This window comes from Anticarsia gemmatalis, chromosome 16, assembly GCF_050436995.1.
Source record: "Anticarsia gemmatalis isolate Benzon Research Colony breed Stoneville strain chromosome 16, ilAntGemm2 primary, whole genome shotgun sequence".
Classification (NCBI taxonomy): domain Eukaryota; kingdom Metazoa; phylum Arthropoda; class Insecta; order Lepidoptera; family Erebidae; genus Anticarsia; species Anticarsia gemmatalis.
This window is the reverse complement of record NC_134760.1, coordinates 885,859-905,457: the sequence shown is the minus strand read 5'-3', so window position 1 is coordinate 905,457 and position 19,599 is coordinate 885,859. Positions and strand designations below refer to the sequence as shown.

Here is a 19,599-nt window from a genome sequence, read left to right as displayed (position 1 = left end):
AGCTGACCCGCGCAACTTCGCTTGCGTCACTTAAGATAATCATAATTTTCCCCGTTTTTGTAACATTTTTGACTGTTCCTCTGCTCCTATTGGTCGTAGCGTGATGATATATAGCCTATAGCCTTCCTCAATAAATGGGCTATCTAACACTGAAAGAATTTTTCAAATCGGACCAGTAGTTCTCGAGATTAGCGCGTCCAAACAAACAAACAAACAAACAATCAAACAAACTCTTCAGCTTTATAATATTAGTATAGATCTAATTGAATTCTAATGTGGGTTTATAGTATTCTTATGAAGTTATAGTCCAGATAACAGCTAAGCAATTCATGTGTATTTTCCTAGATATTTCTGATTATAATTTAGCCTTAACTAATGTAACAACTGTCTATTTAAACGTGCAAAATTGCGAGGAGAACAGTGTAGCTATTATAATTCGTGTCTAAAGCGCAGGAGAAATACCAGAGTGAGCTTAAATCTATCGGCAGCAGTAATAAAACGTTATTGCCGGAGACACTCGGTGTGTACTGCGGTGTATACAGACATACATATGTGCGGTATTCAGGACATGACATCGATATTAATATTGTTTACATGTGTTTGTTTGAAACGGCCGATTAAATGGCGCAAATAATTTAGCTAATTCTTGCAGGGTATTGTTTTGAGAAAATAAAAGATTAAAATCAAAAATAAAATCATTTATTCATATAGGTCAAATGCTGACACTTATGATAGTCAATGATACAATATTATAATGCAACGGGTCTTAAACGCAATTGAATATTTAAGGTTAGAATACTTTTAAGACCCGTTGCATTATAATATTATGTGTAATAGTCGCGATAGTTTAAAAACGTTAAATGATACATTATGTTATAGGTCTGTCCAATAATGACTTTGAGTACTATTGGTGGTAAATGGATTGCGTAATAAACATGATATATAATGAAGATAATAAACGTTTTGTAATTGTTTAGAACCTAACGGAAATAATCTCGTTTAAATTTCTTATTACATGTTACTAAAAGTGGTAGGTAAGCAGCGAAGTAGTACTTCAGTAAATCTTTTAATACTAGGTATATCATCATATATTTCCCTAAAACTATATTTCCTTCTTTGAAAAGCTGCAGCTAAGGGCGCGTTCCCACTATGTCGTGACGACAGATAATCGTGTAGTTATAAGTGTCGTGGCTTATATGTTTAAATGGAGGTGTTCACACACGACTTACTGTCGTCTACGACATTTTTACAGTGACGACAGATTATCGTGACAGTGGGGACGGCTAGATACTACAGTCACTAAACGATATTTTTTTTGACGACAAACAATCGTTAAAATGGGAACAGCTAGAGACGACAGTCGTCCAACGATAAATTAATCGTTACGACATAGCGGGAACGCGCCCTAATGCGATTAAAATTTCTTCTTGGAAAGTGTTAAAGAATACAAAACACATCTGAATCTTATTCTACAATAGGGAAACACAAAATGATGATAACTATAACACAATAATCACCAACTCTTAAAACTTTCCGTCACATTTCACACAAACACTTTCCCGTCTCATTTCTCGCAATAAAATTCTTCAATAAAGTGATTCAGTTCTTAAATAAAACGTACATTAATATATTGTCACTGGGACGGAATAAGAACTATTGAAACACGTCATAGTGCAGTAGAAATACTACTAATATTATAAATGCGAAAGTTTGTGAGGATGTATGTATGTATTAGGTCGGGGAAAAAGTCTTTTCGCAATATAGTATGTATGAACTTGTAATAAAATCTTTTCTCTACACAAAAAAACTCGATATTTGTGTACCTCACGAGCTCACTGAAAGAGACCTAATGAACCGTCTACTCATTTGTGATTCTTGAATCCAAAGCGATTTTATTAAAAGTTCATACATACTATAATGCGAAAAGACTTTTTCCCCGACCTAATATGTATGTATGGATGTACATGAATGTATGTATGTATGGATCGATGTATGTATGTTGTTCTCACGAATAAGGACTAGAACAATTTGAATAAAATTTGGTACGCTAATAGGTTAAAGACTATGCGTTATTGCATAGGATACTTTTTACCTCTATAAATCTTTTCATGTGGACAAAGTCGCGAGAAAAAGCTAGTGAAAGAATAAACTACTGTTGACAGCGGGGCGAAGGCCACGTTATAACTCTTTCAAAATGTCACTTCTTATTATAATAAATAGATTTTGATATAATATGTTTCTGAACAAGATATAATAGCTTGAATTTTGTTCCTAAGTACCCTCTTCCGGGTGATTTAGCTTTCTTCAGTATCGTACTAGAATAGAGCTGTTTGGTAAAATTGCAGTTTGATTTACATTGCTTTCATAAATCATTATGTTACAGAAAGCTTATTTCAGGACATTCACGAATAATGTTTGTAATCATAAAGGTAAAAAGTAAATTTAACCCATTTCTGTCCCATTGCAGGGCAAGGGTCTCCTCCCGTTAAGAGGGAGGGGTTGGGCCTTGAGTCCACCACGCTGGCCAAGTGCGGGTTGGGGTCTTTGCATGCCCTCAATAAATGTTTTAAACTAATTTTAGGCATGCAAGGTTTCCTCACGCTGTTTTCCTTCACCGTTGGAGCATGTGATGATTATTTCTAATACACACATAACTTCGAAAAGTCATTGGTGTGTTGCCTCGGGTTCGAACCTGTGTCAACTTATGCCACTCGGCTATCACTACTTAGACCCGGGCCGTTAGCTTCTTGTAATAAGAACGAAAATTGATGATTTTGTGCACAACAGATTAATATTTCATGTTGAAGCTTTTCTCTCACCACATCATTACGCAGTCGAACAACACATAATCAGCAAGGCGATAACTTTCTCAAAATACGTAGAAAATAATAAAACTATACGTTCAAGACATTCTCTATTATCTGATGATGTATGTTTCCTGCCCTTACTGTCCGTCACCCAAGGTTGAGCAAAGATATTTCATGTTATTATTGAATTACTCATAAAAACGTCTCCAGTATTTTTACTAATCTATACTAATATTATAAAGCTGAAGAGTTTGTTTGTTTGTTTGAACGCCCTAATCTCAGGAACTACGGGTCCGATTCGAAAAGTTCTTTCAGTGTTAGATAGCCCATTTACCGAGAAAGGCTATAAGCTATATATCATCACGCTACGACCAATAGGAGCAGACCGGTAAGAACCAGTAAGAAATGTTACAAAAACGGGGAAAAAATTCAACCATTCTCTCTTATGTGACGCAAGCGAAGTTGCGCGGGTCAGCTAGTATTAAATAAGTAATGCGAAGGTTTAGATGTATGTATGTATGCTTGTGTGTTAATCACTCCAAAACTACCTACTGAACCGATTCATTAAGTGGGACAGTGCTGTAGCTTTTTCACTTTCAAGATATGCCATTTGTTTGTGGGTCTTTCAGATCTATATAATCGCCCCATCCAAATCTATACTAATCTATACTAATATTATAAAGCTGAAGAGTTTGTTTGTTTGATTGTTTGTTTGTTTGTTTGAACGCGCTAATCTCAGGAACTACTGGTTCGATTTGAAAAATTCTTTCGAGGAAGGCTATAGGCTATATATCATCACGCTGCGACCAATAGGAGCAGAGTAGCAATAAAACATGTTACAAAAACGGGGAAAATTTTGACCCATTCTCTCTTATGTGACGCAAGCGAAGTTGCGCGGGTCAGCTAGTACTGTTATAAAATAATTAATCTTATACTTAAAAATTTAGTGAGTATGTTTCCTTTCGCAAAATTAAGATATCTTTTCTTAAGATATCTCTAATCTTAGATAATCTTTCCTTTCACAAAATTAAGAGTTTTCTTAGAAGTTTTCTTCTATGGCCCATGAGTTTTTTCCATCATGTATACCAGGAAACACATCGGATATAGAAATACCAGCTTATAAGCGTGGTTCCGAAGCTTCATATAACTAAAGTCCACGCAGACGAAGTCGCAGACTAAACCAGTTACTAATAAAAACGTCTTCAGTATATTGTTATAAAACTGTGTATAAATAATCTAAGAGGCGTCGTGTTGAAATCTGTTTAAATTTAACACATAATTCGTGGCTATCTCTAAAAGCCGAATAGAATGGATATCGTTTTATTTTTGTGGAGAACTTTAAATGGGTTAGGAAGGATTTATTGAGCCCTTACTATAAAACTTTCATAGTTTGGAAGCTAAAACTTTTACTTGTATAATTTAGTTGTGTTTATAACAGGCTTGTGGGACATTAACATGATTTTCAGGATGCTTAGAGGATAAACATACTAAAAATCCCCGCCTCTAGGGGGGGCGCCGGAGTGGGGGGAGGGGGTTAAAGTTCCCATTTTTTAGTTTTTCACTAATATCTTTAAAACGGTTCGTCGTAGTGAAAAAGTGTCTTCAACATAATGAAAGATGATAAAATTGTCTACAACTTTTGTTAACACACTTTATCGAAGTATAATCCCCCCACTCCGGCGCCCCCCCTAGAGGCGGGGATTTTTAGTATGTTTATCCTCTAAGCATCCTGAACCAATTTCTGAAGAAATTTCTTAGGATCCCTCTTACGCACTCTACACTTGCTTTTTTGAGCGGACTATACGGCCCCATACCTAATGACTCAAAAGCTTACAAATAGTATGAAAAGATCCACATTACACAACAAAAAGTTTTCCTCTACAAGTAATAGTGATATTATTGTTGGCAGTATAATGTGTAGTTGTGCCGTTGTGTAGAAATAACCGGCACTATTGTTCAGATAGCTCTTGGATACGGTTCAAATACTAACTACATTATTAACGACACTCGTTCTTGTATGCGGTTTTGTCTGTTTTTTTAAAGACTTTTGTATTGAATTTTATAGTTTGACAGTTGCTCGATTATTTATTATTAACCTTTGATATTATAGAGACGCATTTACTAGCCCGTGCGCGTGTGGATCTTTTGGTTTTCAATTTAGATAATAATCGTTTAAACATGTTACAGGCTTTTCGCTAACACACTTTTACACAAAACTTTTTTCATAATAAGAAAGACTGGGATAGAAAAATCGTGTATTTTAAAGAGACTCTATTGTACAAAAAAGTTATTTAAACTATCAAATAAGCAATGGAGTGTTTTTCCACAACTACCGACACTTGAGTCATCCAGTAATTTTCCATACATTTTTCATGAAAAAATAATCAGAGTTTATAACACAGTTTAAGTTTAGGTATAAGTCGTAATTTTAAATGTTAATTAATCCATACATAGATTAATGACGATGACCGAAAAAGGTATAATTTTAGCGCTGAAACGTACACCTACACGTACAAAAAATCATACTAAAAGTAACAAATGAAGGAAAACGCGCCACAGACAGAGTTATTGAAGTTTCAAGAATACGACACGATGTTTGTACGACATCTGAGAATTGGTTCGAATAATATACGAGTTTAATGTTAGTTGTAAACATAAATATGATATTAGTTAAAATGAAGTCAGTTTTATTGCTCGTAGCGTGGTTTATGAAGCATTTTAACATTTTTCTAAGAACTTTCAAAGACGAACGACGATGTTTCGATTTTGTAATTTAAATACAAATTGTGTTCATATAAAAAGAGAAAGTTGATAAAAAAAGTTTGACTGATTGCGTTATAAAGATGTTAGAAAATTATGTTTTCATGACTTCATTACATTAATAAAATGTTTTTTTTTTTATAAAAAGAAAATACTGTATAGTGCATTGGCCACTACGATAAGTAAGCAAGTACATAGATTCCAGCTTTAACATGAATCCACTATAACAACGAGGGTTAATCCAAGAAAATAAATAACCTATTTAAGGAAATTTTAATATTAACCAATTTCATTTACTTTCTAATATAAATGACGCCCTGGCGAATCAAACTGAAACACATACAATCTGGCAATATCTACGAAGGACCGCTGGACGAAACATTGTTGTACATAAAACAAAATCTTTGCTTATATCGTGCCAAAAAACGTCAAATATAATTTTAATTGCAAAATGGTGGCGTCTTGCCAAACGCTCCGTAATTCTCATTAAGCTTTCGTATCGTCTCTCGTGTAAAGACAGTTTTACATTGTCGCAGTGAATAAGTGCAAATAAAACGCAAGTAAAGACGGTATTCGAAGAGAATTCGTGGCTTTGAATGGGACGCATGATCACATTATAGTCTGGTACTTAATGGCCTTAGCATGCACGATTAATAAAAAGATAATAAATAGTTCCGCGTATGTCCGGAAATAGGGAATCGTCGCAAAATGGCGTTCGCTATGTAAGTCTGCAGGTGTGAGTTTTAAAATGTATGTCTTACTCATAATTATAAACGGCGTATATGCTCTGATTAGTTATACGGAGTTTGGTTACTTTCAATCAATTTTGAAACTGTATACATAATTAAACGTATAACACAAATCTGCATCACTAATCAGAGCTCACAAAACATGATTATTAGTATGACAGTTAGTTTTGGACCTCTCCGCCATCCGCCACTCGCACATCTCGCATAGGAATCTCTCCACTAAGTTGTTGGACTATAGTTCACGGTGCGAATTCGCGTCACTAGTGTGGAGCCGCCATTAGACATTCTTTATAATTTTGTATGGAATGTGATTCAGAGACGAAACAGCTGTATTGTGTTTAAGAAAAATGGCACAGCAGTGTGCTTAACTTTTTTATTTACCGGAAATTGCTATAGAGTTTAATATAATGTAAAATATAAATCATGGGTTCACGTAACTAAATTTTAATCCAATTTTCTAGACATGGCTAGTAAAGTAACAAGTTACCCAAGTTGCTTTAATTTATTTTTGTTATCCTGTATTCTCCCACTGCTGGGCAAAAGCCTCCCCCATTTTAATTACTCTCAAAAAAATTATTGTCAAAAAAGTTGAAAACAAGCGCAGTTCAAATTCATAGAGGAAATCAACATTTCTCTTTGACATCGGAATATATTTATTTAGTGAATTTGATTATCCTTCAAAGTTTGAAATTCAAACCATATTTATGTCAATCCTGAGATAGTCTCAAGTCTACTAATATACTACAACTGTTTATGACAGTCATCTAATTTAATATCACTCTAAATCAAATTTATTTTAAACTTGTTCTTCGTAATAGCCCAAAATTATATTTTATACACAGAAAACTAATTAAATCCGCGACATCGAATTTATAACCTAGAATCTAGACATATTTAGTGTCTGTACCTAGATCATTAGGATCCATACAATCTTTACTAATAGTCCAGTCATTATAGTAAGTTCACCTCGGAATTTGAGATACCCAGCTGTAAGTCTGTAAATACTTGTATATTGACACCCTAAAAGTTGTCTCAAAACCTACATATGGTAGGGTGTACGCAACTATAAAATTTCAAGGTCCAAAGTCCCAAAAACCGGTTTTTTGAGCTTTTTTTGTAAATATCTCATTTCCTATGGAATTTTTGCATTCGTATTCAATACCAATATTGTACAGTATAAAATTCTCTACAAATTTTGTTTGAATTTTTTTTTTTACGGTGAACCGTTTTCGAGATAGAGGGCGGAGAGCGCGCGGTCACAGGATCATTTCAAGTCAACCGGTGCCTCCGGTCGAAGATGCGCCATATATAGTTGATGAACATGGTGTCAGTAGGCATGTTCTAATTGCTATAAGATTTATAGTATCGTTGTATGTTGATGACGTCATAAAGCGAAGATCTGAGAGTTTGATTTATACAGGCCATAACTAGACGGGTGTTTATTATTTTCGTATGTTATACATCTGAGCTGAACAAAACTGCTTATAATTTTTTTGAAGTGCGTACTGTAGAATTATCGCTTGAATTGTAAACTTATTTAGTGATTTCACGAAGCATTTCTTTTATTTGGCATGTTTAGTAACTCCCCACGGGAGAGATAATGTCTCCAAATAGGCGCTGAAGCTTTTCCTGGGGGCGAGGCAGGCCAAAGACAAATATTACCATTTTCTAAATGGGAACCCTATAAAAGTTAGGAAGCATGCGGTTTAATGAACATTATTTATCAATCTCAACAGTTTGCTATAAAGAGGAATAAATCAAATCATGTGTATTTGCCTTGATATTTCGGCGCTTTAGTATTGTTACAAGTTCACGATTGTCTATCTATGTAAACGACGCGAAAGTTATATGATAAAAAGAACTCAGTAATATTTTTTGTAAATTATAATCGTTTAGAAAATATTTTTCATTCATTTCTTGGCTGAGTAGTTAACGATGTTAGTTTTCGCTGATTGTAAACAAATTACTAAGAACAAAAGAGTTGGCTACTTTACTGTTTTCTTTGCCGAGATTTTATTAGGCGACTGCTATTAGGAATATCTTTCAAGTGGATTTTGGAAGTCACTTCAAATTTGTATTTTGTGATTAGGAACCTTAAGATTCAACTGAGTTTATAACCTTTAATAATATAATTACAGACTATAAGGTTTACTAATGCAAATTCCATTCCCAAAATAATCTAAACAACAATTTCAAATTAAGATTTCTTCATATAACGAGGAATCTATTACCTAAGAAACCCTTTAAGGCATCAAAAAGGCCCTTAAAACGTCGATTTATAAAAGCTTTACCCTCTTATTCATAAACACACTATAAACCTATTTTAGTTAAAAAACTACTAAAATATGTTTTCTCTTATTCATTTCGCTAAGGAGTGAAAGCAACAAAACTCTTTATAAGCCTTTTATTTATATATTTTTATGAATAAGAGGGTTAAAATATACTTGGTAGTAACACGCTACATTTAGCCGTGGCGCGAGACTTGTCTGTCAATGCGCGCCGGGCGGCGATGACAACGCGTCAGCTGAGCGGCAAATGTGTTATGTGCGAGTAAACATTAGGGAACGAATGGATTAGGGTTGAAAATCACAAGTAAAATACATGTATTTTTCAATCGGGCTTTGTATTTTTCAATAAAAAACAGAAACTTTCAAAGAGGTCTTACGATGTATCTTTCGAAAGTTTCCGTTTTTTACATGTATTTTACATATATTTTACTGTATTTTAGGACTAATAATGATAAAATAACTTTATGGTTAAATCAGCATTAATCAGCATCCTCTTTTACATATATAATTAAAAATCATTCAATTGGTTGTTGTCTTGTTCACAAATAAACCCCAACAAATACTACTTGCACGATAATACATTAATTTGTTTTAATAATAATAATTCGTTTCGTTGTAATTTATGAAAAATACATTGATTAATACACGTATTATACATGTAAACTTGTATTTTTCAAACAGCCCTATATTTGTATTATTCCAAAGTTACATGTATTTTACTGGAAAGTTTCAAAGTTGCGAAAAAAACAAATGAGTATCTTTCGCCATTTTCATCCCTAGAATGGATGGTATATTACTTGGCGAGGGATGGTGGAAAGTTTTCATGGTTTTGTCGCAGGTTTCTTTTTACTATAACCATTTTTTTAAAGGCGAATATTTACAATGACATTTTAAATTATTAACAGCAACAATAAACTAACTATATATACAAATAGAATATAAATAAATAAAAAAAACAAAACATGGGAAGCGCACTACGCGTCGTAGTACTTTTCCACATCGCTGTCAATCGGGAACGTACCCAGAATGCTGGCAGTATAGTTTTACTCTTAGGTTTGGTTTGGATGTTAGATAAGCTAGGTCTTGGCTTGATTCAAGTGTTATAGATATTTAGCACTATTAATAATATAATCTTTAGGTTTGCCCTTTGATAGCGGCTCTACGGATTTTAAGTCACATATTAATAGCAAAATTTACCTAATCTTGATAGTGTTCTAGTTTCAGCATCATATTTCGTGGTTGATTTTTGTAACTGCGAAAAGTTTGTAGTATTTTATATGGGGTAGAGTTATTTCCTTGGAGCGTGAGACCATCCTTGCTTTGCTCTCTATGGTCATTCATGTAATGATAATATAACTTGCACGTTTGGCGCAGTGGTTTAAGCGTTCACCTCGCCGCAACAACCGTAGCGCCGCGTGTGGTGGGTTCGAATCCTACCCGGGACAAATCTTTGTGTGATGAGCACGAGTATTTGTTCTGAGCCTTGTCGTCAATTTATCTATAGAGGTATGTATTTAGAAGTATCTAAGTATGTTTTCAGTTATTTGGTTACCATAGTACAAGCTCTGCTTAGTTTGAAATCAAATTACCGTGTGTGAGTTGTCCAACAATATTTATTTATATCTATTTATATATAGATCAGTTTGACGTAATAATCTAAGGAAAACTATAATGCAACCGCTGAATTTTAAACACCCCGAACATTAAGATTTTTTTTTAAACTCCAATATTTTTATTGCTGTTTTAATATTAAACAGTTTAGCCAGCCAGTGTCGACGGGGTCCGACATCGCGTCATGTAGGACACATGCGCCGGAGTGATGCCAACTGCGCTGTACATTATGTACAGCCATACACTGCATGTACAGTACCGGTACTGCACCGATAACTAGCAATATGTCAACGATAGACTTTGTTGCATACGTGAGTGGTTTATTGCCTAGTCGCCATTGTTTATATAACGGAAGTGATTATTGCAGCTGTTTAAAATGTGATATAAGAGAAATGGCAGGCCTTTTGATAGCTGTGGTGTGTTACAACTTGAAACTACATTAGGTTTTTTGTAGATAAAAAAAATATTGAGTGGAGAAGATTTAGTGGAGGTTCTCTACTACAAAAGAATTAGAGATCTTTACTCTTCCGTATGTTCTACTTTCATTCATCGATTTAAAGTGATGAAAGTTAATCCGTGTAGTTCTATTCGATCTTAGCATATATTTTGCAAGAATACATGTTTATGTTAAAGAAGTCAATTCATAATTTCATATGTTGCTAAATATTTTTTGCTTTGTTATCTACTTGACGTTGACAGGCGAAAGAGAAAATATGTAATGTTTAAAGATTCCTATATTACAAAAGAAAATAAGAGATTGTAATTAATATCGAATGCTAGCTGCCAAGAACTTTTAGCAGTCTACGCAGCTAAACTTCCAATCTTCAATCTGTTCTCTATGGAGACACTGAATCAAAGGGATAGTGCATATTCTTTATTAATTACCATAAACATTAGATAATAACCATTTAACGTGAAAGTTAAAAAGCCATGACACATCTACTATAGATCTCGAAAAGTAGAGCTAACAAAAAGAAACCCAAATACCGCTACAGCAACACACATTACATTTACATAATTAATACTAACTACTTTCAACCTAAATTATAATTTCCTGTATTAACCACATAGTCCAGACGTAATAATTGGGGCACATAGAGATAGTGTGATAATGAACTGAAATAAAGCCAGCTGTCCGCCGTGAGTCGACAGCTGCCATCGCTGCCAATTCCTCAAGTTACTAGCGCGAGTTACGACACACTCATTAAATATTGACGGCTATTCGTGTTTTAATCTTGTAGCTGGTTTAACGTACAAATGTTGCAATTTAATTTATACTACTATATCTAGATGCCTTTAATATTAATTGGACAGGCATTACAGGAGATATGGAGGATTGGAAAAAAAAATGGGGGAGGTCTTTGCCCAGCAGTGGCACAGTACACGCTAACGAAAAAAAATACTAATTATTATAAATGTGAAAGTAACAAACAGACAGTATGTACATAAAATATTTTCTTTTTCACAGGTAGGCAGAGATCAGAGAAGCTTGTATCTAGCGTGTAAAACTATTAAATACTCTATAATAAAATTCTGGCTCACAAAAGTATACTTCTTCTTTATATATGAGGGATATATCTTACGAGGGCGAAGTTGGGAGCAGAAGCTAGTTAAAGCTAATTCTTTAATTGTAATCTAAGTCAAACCGGTCTTAATAGAAAAATGCAATCATTTTTCTGGGCTTTAAGTTGAATAAAAAAATTAAAAAAAAAAAAATTTGTTTAATAGAACAATTTTTAGTAATAAATGTTTAGTACGAAAATGTGGACAGCACAAGTGAACTATAACATTTCGTATTACAAACAGCCAGTTTTTAACAGTAGCTTTCATAAAGCAACTGTCATAAACCTATTTACTTAAATAAATAAATTTCAGTCCAAGATTTAACTCCTAAATACACGATGCTGCCATTTTCTGACACACGTTTACGTTAATTCTCGTTAAATAAAAAAATCAACAAACTACTACGGTAACGTTTATTTATTGAACCAGTTTCGAGGTTTCCGCGTTTAAATAAAAAGCTTGATAAATATACAATTTGATCAAATATTTTGTAATGGTAACACACAATGTGTGATTCGTGGATTTGATAATATGTCAGTCAATGTATACTCACTATTATGTACGTACCTTTTAACGCTACCTTTTTTTAAAACTGCGATTACTTCTCAATCTGTTGTTTTTTTTTAAATGGTGAACGCTTATTTATTTATTTTTCCAGCATTCTTGGAACGTTCCCGATGGACAGCGATGTAGAGGAAGTACGTACTACGACGCGTAGTGCGTGTATTTTTTTATCGATGTGTAAAAGTATATAAGTGGTTTTAGCACACTCTATAAAGGCCACCCCCTCAGTACGCAACATAATAAAACCAATACACATTCAACGACGTCATTCGATCAGTATAGTAGTTATATTATGAGATATTTTAAGAGTTTCTGCTAAATTCTAAATAAACAATTTTGTAGAATGTCAGCAATTCTATACAAATTAGTTAATTCATCCAACGACGTTTGCGTGCCAACAACTGTTATAGCCGAGCATTGTTTAATTTAAGAGTGATATCTTTTTGTCTTTAGTCAATTTAAAATAGTTTGAGAAGCTACATTGTTATCGAATAATTACAGTTCCTTTTTGTCTTTATATACAGTCGAGGTCCTATTTTTTACGAGAAAATTTCAAGAAGAGCAGTCTAATTTCTTCCCAAACAAACTATTTTTCACTAACTACCTTTACTTTTGCAACGATTTATGAAAACGTTCACGAAATATTTTGTTATTTGCAGGCGCAATCGTGAGCGAAAGTAAACATAAACGAATATGACGCGTCATCTAAATCAGTATTTGCGTAATAGTCCGCGTAATTACCCGCAAATGTTCGCAATATGCAATTTTTACGTCCACGATGCACCGAGCTAGCTGCCAACAGAAATAGTCCACACTTGTTATCTTAAAACCTCAAGGGCTAATTGTATATAAGCTGCCAAATATTGGCTATATTTAGCTAGTTTTACGTAACTAGATTATGGTGTATTTCTCTAATGACATTGTTGGTTATTTAATGGGTAATATCATTCTATGGCTGTAAATATTCTGTGAATGTTCCAAGGGAAGGTTTTAGATTTTCGTATTTCTAGAACGCTATGTAGGTCACGTATCCACGTAGGATTTAATTGATGTGAAGATTTCGTACAAACAAGACTAGAGATTTGCTGAAGTCATTTAATGGTATTGCGATTCATCCTAGACGAATTAAACATAGTTTTTTTAACAGATTGCGTCTTACTCTATGTTGACGTAAATATAAGTAAGTATAAAGAATTTGACGATGACAATAGTATGTTTTAGACTAAGGTTTTCTAGGCAGAATACATAGGTATACAACAAACACGAAAGAGAAAAACTGAAAGCATTAAAGTAAAAGATGTCTTGACAAAACGTCTGGTGCGTAGTACTCGTAACAGGCGGTCCTGTATATTATTATCACGTGCCAAGATGTTTGGATGTGAATGAGGCGAGGAAAGTTTGTAAGGATCGTAATAAAGTTGCGTTCTTTGGTATGAGAAAAAGGAGTGATCTTTTTCTTCTTATCGTATGGTTAGTGGTCAACCTAGTGTCAAAGTTGTTCAAGCCGTCTGAAGGTCTTTGACGTGGCTTAACGACTGTTATCTTAATTAACAACAACCGGGACCGACTTTATAGCATGAAGACGCCCAGATCAAATACCACTATGCGGTCACCCATATATGGAATGAAAAGTAAAAGAAATCGAAGTTTGCAACAAAGTTTAATATTACGAAACCGAGATGACATTTCTATTAAAAACTTAATCTGTAGTTTCGTAATAGATTTCATGGAAGAGTTAAATAAATAGCACCAATGTATTGTGGTGAGGACATTGATAGATCGATGGGCGTACTCATCGCAGACGGATTGGCTTGGCGCGGACACGTGAAGAAATTATTAGTTTACAATATATTGTGTGAGGCGAATAAAATGATGTATGAGAATGGATTGAAGTGTTTGGGAAACTAGATTGATGTGTTAGGTTTTTTTATTATAAATTATGCGATTTGGTGAAAAGTTTTTTATAAATCAATAGTGATCAGTGTTCCTAGTTGCTTTCTCGTTTTGCATCTCTATCCAGATATTGTTCCTTATTTCACACCCAATATAATAAAAAATCATTTTTATTCTCCTTATTCCATACTAGCTTTAAGTTACAAGTTCGAGTAACTGAAACAATTCCATTTTCTTGTAATTAAAAATCTTTAGTCAGTGTAGCGACCTATTCCTATTTAATACCAAAAAAACGAATACCACTGGTATTAGTTAATTATCATAGTGAGTTTCTATAGGTCATTGTAGCTAATACCTATCATCAACATAAAGCTTTTTTCTATTCTTGCCTTTTTCTTTATTACAAAATATGTTTGAAAATCTTTCGTGAATAGGTAAACAACAAAAATTATCTGCAAAAAAAAACCTAAAACAAATTCACTCTCTATAAAATCGCAGACACTTTAATTAACATCTCTCTTATCATTTTAAACTATACCAGCACACTGACCCCCCAAACTTTGGCACGAACTCGTTCAATATCTCAATAGTAACGTTACACTGTCAATCAGTTTACTAGCCAGGGAGCGGTGCCAGGCGGCGAAACACTGCCAAATGCCGATAGGCGCTCGCGTGCCGCTCCCGGCGCGGGGCAAATTGTTATTTAGTCGTGTGTGGTACTTGCATTTTGTTTTTGTAGAGCTATTTAATGGAGTAAATGGGTTGTATGTTTCTTTAATATTGACTCTTTTTGGACCCGTCGATCTCAGCATGAATTTCTTGGACCTTTGAAACTTAGGTAAAAACAGGTCTTTGAAGGAAAAAAAATTGGTTCTGTATTTCCCAATTTTCCGATTGCCTTAGTAGAGCCTTTGCCTACAGTTGTCTATATTAGTCTATGTCTAATTTATTCGTAGATTTCATTTAAGCTGGTGACAGGAGACATGGCTAAATGCCTGATACCTATAGCCTAGTGACTTGAAGGCACCATGCGCGGAACACTGCTGGTGGCAATCATTTAATCATTTCATGCTTTACCGAGCAAAGTATGCTGAGTAGGATCTAAGCTCTACCCAAGGCGTCTGTCAATGCAGACGTAGCCTTAACGTGTGTAACTATGACAAGAGATAGTGCCAGAGAAGTCAGTATGAGACTTATTATTACTATGAGCCTGTATCATCCTACTCCTGGGCAAAGGCTCCCTCATAGCTCTCCACTGCAAACGATCTCCGGCTGTCTGTATCCATTCTGGGTTAAGACCAGTAGCACTGTTCTGTACAGTCGGTACTATCGAGTCCCGATGTCATTTAAAATGTATTCCTAGAGACGACGCGCGACGGTCAGATTTTCCTTCAAAATAATTCGATAGCTAGCCGGTTGTTGGTAGTCGATAGTAGAGAATAGCGGTAGGTACTGAGGACTTGTGTTAATATAATAATAAATTAATCAATAGTTCAAGCTGTCTTCCATAAATAACTGTCATAGTTAAATTATTATCATAATATAAATCATCGCGAAGTATTCGTCAAGTCTTCCGCATTCGGTTCATAATGCCGAGATCTTTTATTTTTCTTTCCAAATGAGTCCAGACATAACAATGCTTGAACAATAAAACGTACTACTAACCTTCTTCTTATGAGACTTTTTGTTCATTCTTCAGCCGGCTGTGATCTGAAACAGACGTAAATATTGTTTTGAGTATATATTAGCTGTTGTAATGGATCGCAGCTGTTGTTGTGACCTTAAATACATTACGAATGGGTAACTGAATGATAGAAGTTAATTTTAGTTTTGTGATTTTGGTTAAACTGTATCTGCGGTGAACGAAATGTAAAGTTTTGCTGCTCGGGTCAAGCTGTGTCTTTTAATTTAATTTCTGTTAGAATATTTCAATAGTAAAGTGTCCGTTAATGTGGATGTTGTTTAAGAAAGTAACGTGGGTGCATTGCGAACCCCTGCGTGTTTTGCGCAGTACCTAATATAAAGATAATGCATTAAATTGTTATAGATTATTATTTTGTATAAAGGTTATAGTATTGGATAGCTAACGGGCAATAATATCATATAAACAGGGGCATCATCACATTTAAATATTTTGTCAGATTTAAATATACTATACAGTCGTCATTTATACATTTCTTCACCCCATGATTAAGTGGTTCACAAGCAGATAAGCGATGAACAAATTCTAGTTATTTTTCACTATGACATGTCTTGTCATGTAGTACTAGTAGTCGGCAGTGGTACAGGAAATTCCAGCGAACATTAGCTGGGGACAGATCTAGAGATAAATAATTTACTTTCATTTTGAGATTTCATTTCTGAATGAATATACTTTTGTATAATTTAAAGATTATAATGTTGTTCTTTACTGTGCTCCTGTTGGGCTCTGCTGTATCTTCTAAAAAGATTAATATTAAGTATGGTTTATCATGCTGGTCAAGTGACAGTCGAGAGGTCGTTTGTATCAATTATTGATTTCTTTTTCATGAATAGTGGCCGGTCTGTAGTCAAAGTTGTTCAAGCATAGGTAGTTTGATGACGTATTTTTTTGTAAAAGCAAATAAAATCTAAAGATACTTTTAATATACACTGAATGAAAAAAACGAGCGGCTAAATAATACTCATCCATGTGACATTCGCGTCAACAGTAGCTTAACCCATTGATCGCTTATTAGTAAGCGTGCTATGAGCGGCACTTTAAGATTAAAATAGAAAAATAGAACCATAGACATCAGTGGCGAAGGCTCCCTATAACCCGATTCCTACCGGCTTTACCTTCGGAACACTCCTAAAAATGCGTCTCATAAATGTGTATTATTCTCAAAAAAAGATCGTTTATTTAAATTAAATTCTATATTTACTACGACATTCATCAATATTTTCAATACGACTAATTAAAAATAAATAAATGAATAAACGCCTGTTCTATTTGTCATTGCAAAAGTTGCATTACCGAAATTGCCGTCAAACAACTCGACGGCGCGCGCAGGAATCGCGTAAAGGGAAAAAGATGTCGATGACGTCACGCGGACGTACTTTTCTATGGCGCGTTTTACCGGCGAGGTAACCCGGAATTCATCGGCTTATTGGGCGACTAGTAGGTACAACAGGCGCAGCGGCGCGGGCGGCGCGGCAACTAGCGAATGTGTGAGTGAGATGCAATGATATTTAATGAAAGAGAGACAATGAATGCAATGAGTCACACCAATGATTTTTGTTATGAGCATATTTAAAAACTAGGTACTTCAAGGATAAAAAATCTGTTTTTATTTTTTTCGTATCTTCAAAAATGACCGAGATATTAAACGTCAAAGTATGGTCTTCGCGCTAAACTCCGGCGAAGCGGCCGCACGGACGTGTGACGTCATCTCGCTACACTGCTATTTCGTCAGTACTTGTCGATACCTACATAGGCTCGTTGCGCTCTCGCGGTTTCGCTTTAAATAATTTGTATTGCTTATAGTGGACAAACAAAATGGTTAGAAAATATTGTATTGTTCCTATGTGTACTAACTCCAGTGAAAAAACACCCCAAAAATTGTTTTTTTCTGTACCATGTAAACTGTTTTATATTTTTGCAAAAGACACCTAATCTAAAACTTAAAGCCCGGTTCAGATACTGTCAAGCGCAAATGTTAAATAGAAGTTTATTGCCTTTTGAACACTTCCTCAAGATCAAGATCCTATATCATGTTCATACCTACCTAGCAATGAACTTCTACTAAACAGTTGATACTATTTAATGAGCAGTTCAATGACCTCACAGGCGGCGGCGAGCCGAGCGCGGCGGTTGAGTTGGCGTTGGTTTTTTGTATTGAAAAAAGAACCCATGTTTATTAAATCTTATAATATCAAAATTAAAATGTTAGTTTAATTAAAAGTTCTCATTACCACCTAATCATATAAGACTACCTACAGAGTAGATTCATAGTAAAGTCAGAGGCAGGGGTGACAATTTTTTTTTATAATATTATTTTAAAACTATGTTTTCCAAATTTACACTTGGTAGGTACGTAACACTCATTATTTGTAATGCCAGTTGTAACAAACTTTCAATTTTATTGTTAACTACACACAAAAATATTATTAGTAGTATACGAGTTCAACTTTCTTTACCTGGGTCTAGTTGATGATTGTGTGCGTGGCGATCGAGATCGAGGATATCTTAGTGGAGGCTTATTTTACAAAAAACACGATGATTAAATTTATAACACATACACATACACAGACTCTTTAAATATTAAATGCAAATCACTTTTCAAATCAAAACTCCGCATCACCTGCAGTCGAACAAGCGTGTCTGTCACGACGTGACGTCAGCGCATAGCGCGCGAAGCAACGCAAATTTAAAAAAGCAGTGAAACTTTATAACGCTGTAACTTCGGTAATTTTGACCCGATTTTGATAAAACAAAAACTATTATTATCAGCATAAGTACACAAATTAAATACAGTATGTTTAATAGTCATATTTTGATGTGCTGGTGTGACTCATTGTTGTGATGACATTTATGATTTTAGATTTAGTTTTGTTTTCATTTTGCGCGCCTATTTTAGGTTATTTTGGATTATTATGTGTATTATATTTGGATGAGTTAAATTGTGTTAAATTATCTATGAATGTTATTATTTTGTGTAAAATCGTGGTGATTGTGTGAATGAACTGGTCGTATCTTACGTGTATTTGTAAGTATTACTTTCGTTGTTATTGTTTGTGTATTCCGATCATGGACAACAAGTAGGTAGAAGTAGAAGCAATAAATATTGTTAAATTAGTAGACATTGTTTTCAAAATGCTCCTAGTGCCAACATGTAGGTTACCTACCTACCTATCTACCAAAATAAATAATACCTACAGAATGCAAAGGACATAGGTAATTAGTATTTTAAACATTCCCTTATGTTATTCTTCGATATACCTAAATCAATGGCTTATTGGTACCTAGCTGTTAAGTGTTTTTATTATTTCTCCGATTGTTTCTAGTAGATAGCATTTGGAGTCAATCAAAGTTGTATTTAAATAATAAGACGCTTATTTTAACATGAAATTTGAAGTAATAGGATAGAATCATTCCTCATCAATAATTTCGTTCATAGGTAGGTACTTAGTTCTTACCTACTATGAAAGTAGTTCGGTAGATCGGATCGCAATACAACGATTCTGTTCTGTTAACGTATGGTTAGTGGTCAACCTAGTGTCAAATTTGTTCAAGCCGTCATCGCGTCGGTCACCCACCTATGGAATGACCGCACCAAGAGTTGCTTAACGTTAGCTTGAGCAGTTTTAGCTCCGGCTTGCCTTTTAACAAAACTCACCCTTCGT

General features: G+C 34.5%; 1 protein-coding gene across 3 annotated transcripts in view; it reads right to left on the bottom strand.

Annotated features, from left to right (window-relative positions):
• LOC142979460 (SET domain-containing protein SmydA-8-like) overlaps positions 1-19,599 on the bottom strand; it is a 39,680-nt gene that overhangs the window by 12,550 nt on the left and 7,531 nt on the right. For all 3 annotated transcript variants that reach the window (XM_076124368.1, XM_076124367.1, XM_076124369.1), the window contains exon 2: positions 15,901-15,945. In XM_076124368.1, coding sequence (XP_075980483.1) covers positions 15,901-15,927 — 27 coding nt within the window. In that variant the 5' untranslated portion in view covers positions 15,928-15,945. The remainder of the gene's footprint in view (positions 1-15,900; positions 15,946-19,599) is intronic.